General features: G+C 42.0%; 1 protein-coding gene across 8 annotated transcripts; it reads left to right on the top strand.

Moving 5' to 3' along the window:
* The first annotated feature begins 109 nt into the window (after nucleotides 1-109).
* OARD1 (O-acyl-ADP-ribose deacylase 1) lies at nucleotides 110-6,083 on the top strand. 8 transcript variants are annotated; one of them, XM_024248122.2, is made up of 6 exons: nucleotides 194-552; nucleotides 1,221-1,300; nucleotides 1,619-1,763; nucleotides 2,760-2,818; nucleotides 3,938-4,050; nucleotides 5,435-6,083. In XM_024248122.2, the coding sequence occupies exons 2-6, from the start codon at nucleotides 1,262-1,264 to the stop codon at nucleotides 5,535-5,537; spliced, it is 459 nt and encodes a 152-aa protein (XP_024103890.1). In that variant the 5' UTR covers nucleotides 194-552; nucleotides 1,221-1,261; the 3' UTR covers nucleotides 5,538-6,083. The 8 variants fall into 8 exon arrangements, with proteins under 8 accessions (XP_024103893.1, XP_024103892.1, XP_054413434.1 ...); XM_024248120.2 differs by having other exon boundaries at nucleotides 194-568; XM_024248121.2 differs by having other exon boundaries at nucleotides 194-653.
* The last annotated feature ends 1,902 nt before the right edge of the window (nucleotides 6,084-7,985 follow it).

Genomic DNA, 7,985 nt, shown 5'->3' with positions numbered 1-7,985 from the left:
CTGGGATCGCCCCACCCCTTTGGAGGAGCAACGCGCAGGCGTTCCCTGCAGCCACGCCCACCTTCCCGATTTGACACCACCCCCAGTCGAAGGAATACGCAGGCGCCTTCCAGACGCGCCAGCCCCTTCAACTCAAAGCGCTGCCTTGAGCTTAGTACTACGCAGGCGCTAACTAGCCCCTTTGCCAGCTGCCCACCCCTTTCCAAGTGGCCACTGGGACACCCCCCCTGCGGCTAATGCGCAAGCGCCACTTTTCCCGACTCGTTGGGGCAGTTTCGTTACGCATGCGCGGGCGGCGGCGGGAAACCACGGAATTTACTGCCGGAAGTTCGGCGGCCTTCGCCAAAGAGTGTGGGCTCGGCTAGCAAGCTAGAAGGGCTTGTTTCCGCCCCGCTACCGGGCGGGGGCGGCCATCTTAGATGCGTGCAATTAAGGGCTTTGGCGGGATTGGCTCCGCGTTTGGGCTGGTCCGCTGCTCCCCACCTACCAGGGTCGGATCCGGAGCCCTTCCCCGCGGGGGCGGGGACCTCCAAACAACCGACTCCTTTCCAGGTGAAGGGTGACTTGGGTACGTTGGGGCTTTGAGCGAGCCTCCCCGCACCTTCCCATAGGACCCCAGGACAGACTCTGCGTCCTCGCTGACCCGCCCTAGGGTAGGATACAGAGAATGGGAGGCTTCAATAGACTCTTTCCTTCTCCCACGCACCCCCCAAAAAAGTGGGGGGTGAACGTTCCTTGAGAGGCCGCCTTCCTTTCCCCACGCCTGGGGCTCAGCACGCCAGTACCCTGTACACTCAATGGTTGCGGCTTAACGGGACTGTGGCCAAGTCCCTTCTGTTTTCTTCTAAGCCAAACCCATTGGGGAAATACTTTTGCTTCGTGCAGAGAAAAGGAGACCGTCCTAAATCGGCCTTGCTCGGGAGTGGCCCTGGAGAAAGGAGGAGGCGTGTCTTGGGAATGGGCATTGCTTCCGCTGACGGAGTGGGGCGCGCCAGGAAAGCGCGAAAGGAGAGCGGGTCGAGGCAGCCTCCGACCGAACCTTAGTATTCTTCCTCTTTTTTGCCCCAGAAGAGTTTTGTATTACGTCCCAGGGGCCGAACAAACTCACATTCATCGATAAACGTTGGGGAAAAAATCCTATTAAGTGGGTGTACAGGGCAATCAGAATATTATATACTAAGGCTGCCTAAGCATTTTTACTTCCTTTTCCCTTCTTATAGCTGAAGAAACACTTAAATTCTGGAAATAGCGACTCAGTATCATGGCCAGCAGCCTTAATGAAGATCCAGAAGGAAGCAGAGTGCGTAACAACTATTCACTTATTGGTGAACTGAAATTCGTAATGATGGAGGTCAAAAGCATAAACACTTTTTAATTAAATTAATCATTGAATTATCTTTTTTTCTCTCTAGCTGATTTACTTAAAAAAGGCTCAAAATTCTAGGCAGGGATCATCCATTACTTTCCTTTTACACATGCTGTAATTAGTTTGGCTTTAAATCAGATGGCAGGAAGGGGTGCCGGGAGAGGTGTCGTGGGAAACACAAAATACAGAAAAGTAGCTTAGTATTTTACTGTATCTAATAAAACATTGTCTTTTCCTTTGCACATTTTTTAGATCACTTATGTGAAAGGAGACCTTTTTGCATGCCCGAAAACAGACTCTTTAGCCCACTGTATCAGTGAGGATTGTCGCATGGGCGCTGGGATAGCTGTCCTCTTTAAGAAGAAATTTGGAGGGGTGCAAGAACTTTTAAATCAACGTGAGTTTTGGAAACCACTTACCTGGTTTGCCCTGGCTAGAGCGCCTTTTAATCTGTTACACTTTAATAAAATATGCGTGTAAAGAGGAGATTCCTAAGAACCAAATGTTTTTAGATTTTCCTCCCCAAGAATGGCCTCTAGTTTGGACCTTTACCATATCAAAACCCAACTCCTGTGAAGGTTTTTAATCTCTTCCTCTTGTATCATAAAACTTTCTTGACAATATTACTGTACTTCTCTGAAACTTGAAATAACTCTGAGATGCTTAGTCTATAGGTTGGCATTCAAGATCCTTTACTTACCAATATTCTGCTTTTTCTTCAAAGAGGAATTTAGAAACATCTTCTTCCTTACAGACCCCTCCCATCACTTTCTACGGGCCACTTTAAACCAGAAATGTGCACTAGAGTCCTATGTAAATCTTCTGAAGCAGTTTCTCAGACCACGTTCCAGGCTTAACAAAATCAGTGTCCCCAGTGATTCTTAGCCTTAGACAAAAGCAATTCTTACTGCTTTGTATTATAGTTATTTGTAATGATGATATCTTCTCTGGATTGAAAACTCTGTAATAATTAATTCCTTTTTTATATATCTGTATTCTTCATAATGCCTTATACAGCTCTTTGTATGTAAAAAGATAATTATTGAGTAAATACACATTTGGCAAGTAAACTACACACTATAAAACAATTTCAAGGCAATAGAGAAAGTTTGTGGACAAATGAGGGTATATTTAAAAGTAGTAGCGGGACAAAAGATGGCTTGTGAGGAAACATGACTGTAAGAAAGCTGTAAGTTAAGGAATATAGTATTTGGGAATGCTGATAAAAAGCAAAGCGTTTGTGGGAGACAATAGGTCTTCCCTATTCCCTTCTTTAGTGTTGAAAATTATTTCTAGTTCTGAGGTAAACTCAGATCTGTAAAGATTTTAAAATCTTTAGAGATCAGTGTTTGGTTTTCTTTTTCATTTCTACTATTAAATAACTTTTTCTTAGAAAAGAAATCTGGAGAAGTGGCTGTTCTGAAGAGAGATGGGCGATATATATATTACTTGGTAAGATGGGGCCAATTCCTTTTTTTTTCAGGGCCAATTCTTAATACATTTTAAGGATTTATGAACAGATGGGCTGCACTGCATTTGTGTTGATCATGATGTTCTATTCTAGACAACTAAGAATGTCAAAAAGCTTCCTATCTTATGACAACTCCAGTCCAGTGATGGCGGCTACTTGGAGCACTGGGTTGGAAAGAAATGTGAGGCTGCATCCCAGCTCTGTGGGAAAGTCGTGTGTCATTTACCATAGGCCTGTTCTAAGACTTGCAAAAGTTAGGAATGCCTGCCATACTATATTTCCTAGGCAGAGTGAGATAAAACAATAATGTCTCGAGACAGATTTCCCAAAGGAGCTTTTCTCTTATTCCATGTCAAATATCACACTGATAGCAAGGGGGTGAATAAAAACAAAAAATAATAAGTGCAGTCCCAAATAATACCTAGCTCCTCTCCTAACTACTGCCTGAATGTGGGGTTCTTCAACAGTCCAGGATGGCATTTGGTCCCTGAAAGGGTGTGGCTTCCTTAGTGGTGGTGGTGGGTAACTTACAGCTAACCCACTACAGGCCTGATCTGGATGACAAACTGAGTGGGGAGATGTCCTAGCCCCTTTGAATTCTGTCCTTAAAGCTTATGTGGCTTCCAGTGGTTTTACTTTGGGACCCTACCAGTTTTTTCTGTTGTTTTATATAGAGAGAAAAAAAGCAAGCAAGCACAGTTTCTAAATAAGTAGAGGCTTTTAGCAGGGAATTTTCAGGTGGTATGCTTTCTTCCCTGTTACAGATATGCAGCTTATCTCTTGGAAGTGGCACAGAGACTTCACTTACCTTGCTTAAAAATATTGACAATAGGCATCACCTGCTAATCTCATGGGTTTCCTAGGAAAAGGAAAGATTGCTGCGTGGCAGAGTCTGGGTTTCTCAGCCTCTATTTAGTGGATTTTCTTGAAGGTCTCCCATAACAGTGTGGAAAGGGCAATATGACATTTGTCATCCTTGCTCTAGACTAATTCTATAAAAATGTGCTTACTCTTTTAATTATCAGGATGTTGGGGGAATGTGATGACTTTTCTTTGGCTATCATTTTGGGATGATGAAAGTTTGAATCCTTTGTGTTCAGATTACAAAGAAAAGGGCTTCGCACAAGCCAACTTATGAAAACTTACAGAAGAGTTTAGAGGCAATGAAGTCTCATTGTCTGAAGAATGGAGTCACCGACCTCTCCATGCCCAGGCAAGGAAATCCATGGCCCTAAATGGAGATTTAATTGATTGGTGGGGTTTACTGTCTTACCCAACGACCAACAACTTAAGATTTAAAGGTAGACAAAAGTCAAAATTTTGTAAAACCACCAGTGAACCAGTTGTCTGGCCTTAGGCCAAGGCACAGCCATTTTCTAGCTTGAGTTGAATGAATCAGGGCAATTACCTTGAAATATACATCTGCCTCAGCCTGCTTAGCAGAGAGCGACCATTGTCATTCAGCCATATTTGTTGAATTCTCAGCACCCTCTGCTTGAAGCTTGGCCTTTATTCCTGAAGCAATGTAAGCTAAAGAATCAAGACTGAGCAATGGTGGTTTCTCTCTTGGACCACGTCCCATCTCCCAGACCTATTACTTTGTGTCAAGAAAGTTGTAAATTATCATTCCCTTTTATACCGCGTGCTTGTTTTGGTCAGTATGGGTAATAGCCAAAGGATCTGTCCCTGATGTAGCTTCTTAGACCTTAGCTATTGGGAATCTAGGGAATGACATTGAGGGTTCAGTAGTCCCTTTGCTTTCTTTTCAGGAAATGGGCCTCACCTCTTTTCTTCCTGTCACCCTGGTAGTTTTGAGTCAATGCTGAGCATACATGCAGTTTTATCTTGAGCCCCGCTTTACTTTGAATATGGCCTCGAATGTCCCTTATTTTACACTGGTCTTTGACATATTTATGGTGTACATACATATCAGAAACTATTTTTTTTCAAATCACAATTCCTTATGGACTTAGTTATCACATTATGACATGAAATTACCAATTTTAGGTCTCTTTTTTCCCTAGGCGTGTTGAGGATCACTAGAGTAACATCTTGGAAGGTGCCAAGTAGTAGAGTTTTATGGACTGAGTTTATTCTTACCAGGGTGTTGCAAAGACCTTACTCCTGGATTGCAACCATCTCACCATTTCCCAGCATTCCATCTTGACTTTCTTTTTTGCAAATCCTGTACCTCATTCCTCTTCTTATTTTCGTTAACATTCTGTTACCATACGTGCATTTTTAAAATACCAACCTTTCCCCATCCATCCACAGCCAATTTTAGTCAGTAGTCATAGAGGGATAATGAGTCTCTCATGTCATGACAGTTATACATTTCTAAATGTAGCATGAAATAGTTGGAAAGTAGTATCTTATTAGGCAAACAGAAGTGATAGTTTTTGGATGTTAGAGCTGTCTAGGAATGGTCTTCGGTGACTCACAACAAGAATTGACTTCCAAAGTCCTACCATGGTTGTCCATAAGGGTGTCAGACTAGATTATTTGTTTTTATGCTTTGAGTGGATATAGCTTAAAAGAGAGGAGCAGTTTCCTAGATACTTTCATTACCATCAATGGAGATATTTTGTCTTTTTCAGGATTGGATGTGGTCTTGATCGTCTGCAATGGGAAAATGTATCTGCGATGATCGAGGAGGTATTTGAGGCAACAGACATCAAAATTACTGTGTACACACTCTGAACCAGTGAACATTTTGGATGTTTCCGTGTTCTCCTGTGTCATCTCTACTGGGCCATAAGACTGGGCAAACCTACGTTAAAATAGGCAGAGGAAAGTTTCATGAGAAGTAGTGTGTTTAACAAGACAGACTTTGGTTGCTGTATTCAAGTATTTGGACTATGACTGTGGAGGAGGGGTCGCTTAAGATATGCTGTTGTGTTTTTTTGCGGAAAAGTAAGGAGTAGGTGGCTTGATAATAGGCAGGGAAACCAGATTGTCCGGACTATGACCTTTTTCTCCAGTATGCTACATGATTTGTTTGGCTGGCCACTAGGTGGCAGCATTGGTTCTCCTTCTCTGCTTTTTAAGAGAAATTTCAGTATGGATGATCATTCCAGTTAGTTTGGCATTTTTTGTCGTTTGTGCACATAACTTGGTGTTATCCTTATGTCATCAGATTCCTCCTAGGGGAGAGTTTTTGTTTTAATTACAAAATTAAATTCTACATTGTTACCAAGAAATTTGTGGTGATAAAAATGGAAAAATAAAAATTTGGGGAGTTAGTGAGGTTCTGTGCTTATGTCTGTTTGTTCTGGGCATGGGTAATGGAGGGTTCACCTGCAACTTAATTTCAAACAGTCAGACAAAGGGTCCAAGTGGGAGGAGAAGCAAAGTGAGAAATAAGAGATAAAAATAGACAAGTCAAAAGGCAGGTTTTTAGACTCTCCTCATGGTGAACTTTTTCTCTCTTTTGTCCACTGCATGGTTTCTGTGATTGAACCTGCCTGAATTTAATCATGAGAACAAGTGAAATAATATATGTTAAATGCCTGGCAGAGTACTTAGCACAGAGTAGTGACCCAATAAATCAGTGATTCTCAAAAATCCTTATGAGTCTTCTTTAAAAAAATAAAGGCCACTTCCTCTCAAAAAATTCTCACACCTGTCCTCTCAGCACTTTGAGAGGCTGAGACTGGAGGATGATTTGAGCCCAGGAGTTTGAGACCAACCTGGGTAACATAGCGAGACCCTGTCTCTACAAAAAAAAAGAAATTAAAAATTAGCTGGGTGTGGTGGTGCAGGCCTGTAGTTCCAGCTACTCTAGAGGTTGAGGCGGGAGGATGGCTTGAGCCCGGGAGGTTGAAGTTGCATTGAGCGGTGATTGTGCCACTGTACCCCAGTGTGGGCAACAGAGCAAGACCCTATCTCAATTAAAAAAAAAAAAAATGGGTGGTGGAGTGGGATGGCCACTTTTGTGTTTTTAACCTCCATAGAAGATTTGGATGTGCAGCCAGCTGGGGTCTAAATATTAGTCCTCTTTTCTTCCGAAGCTGCAAGGACTAGTCCTCTATTGTGGTCATGGTAGGAAAATAAAGTTCATGGATTTAGCCAATGGTTCAGTATGAGAGCTATTCGGGAAACTAGACATTTTCTTGTTTTCCCTTGCAGTGGTGTTGAGAGTTAAAACAGCCAGACTTGCTATTGATTTTCTCCCTAGAGTGACTTTGGATCTGTCACAGGACTTGCTGCTTTCCCGAGTATGAAAGAACAACTGTATTTTAGAAGGGGCTGGTTAAAACACCAGGAAAGTACTGGTTAAATATAATCTTTGTACTTTAGACGGTGTTCTTATCACATATCAGCCTGATAAGAGGCAACAGTTTCAAAAAAGTATTTCACTTTTGTATTTCTAGGTGGAACAGACAAGTTCTTCATGTTGTTGGGGTAGGGGCAGTGGAGGGTCAAGTTCATTATCAAACTTTTAGATTGAAGCTTTTCTTGAAGCATTGCTTTTGTCCACATAAAGTTGAAGGGAAAAAGGAAGGAGAGATTGTCTAAATACACAAAATTGAAAATGAGAGTGGGGGATAAGAAACTTAAAGAAATTTAAAATATTTTGCTTAACTCTGCAATCACAGATGCTCCTCAACTTATGTTAGGTCTATGGCTGGGTAACTCCATCTTAAGTTGAGTTCAGTTGAAGGGTGTACTGAATGTGTATGGCTTTTGCACCGTTGTAAAGTCAAAAAATTGCAAGACAAATCATTGTAAATTGAGTACCATCTGTAAACCTTAACACAAGTCAAAACATGGATTTTCTAGGCTTCCTTTACTTTTAAAGAGATTATGGTTCTTATTATTATTTTTTTTTTCTTGGCGTTTGAGCCTTGATTCTTTAAACAAAACCTAGTCTCATCCAGGATTGGCTGTAAGTGGAATTCTGGGACTTGGCAGGAATGTGATAAAGCACTTTGTCATTTGCCAATAGTAGTCTTGGGTCAAATTCCGACGACTTATCACACTTGAAGCCTGGGGAAAGGAGGCATGTCCTGGTAATCAGAGTGAATACATTATTCCTGGAAACCTAGTTAGAGTTTGGCAAACACCTGGAAATTCACCTGTGACTTTTTGCTTCCACATAGGACTCAAACCTTTAAAAAAAAAAAAAAAAGAGACTTGACATCATTC

Source organism: Pongo abelii, chromosome 5, assembly GCF_028885655.2.
Source record: "Pongo abelii isolate AG06213 chromosome 5, NHGRI_mPonAbe1-v2.0_pri, whole genome shotgun sequence".
Taxonomy (NCBI): Eukaryota; Metazoa; Chordata; class Mammalia; order Primates; family Hominidae; genus Pongo; species Pongo abelii.
Note: the sequence above shows the minus strand (reverse complement) of the source record. Positions and strands in the feature narration are given on the sequence as shown.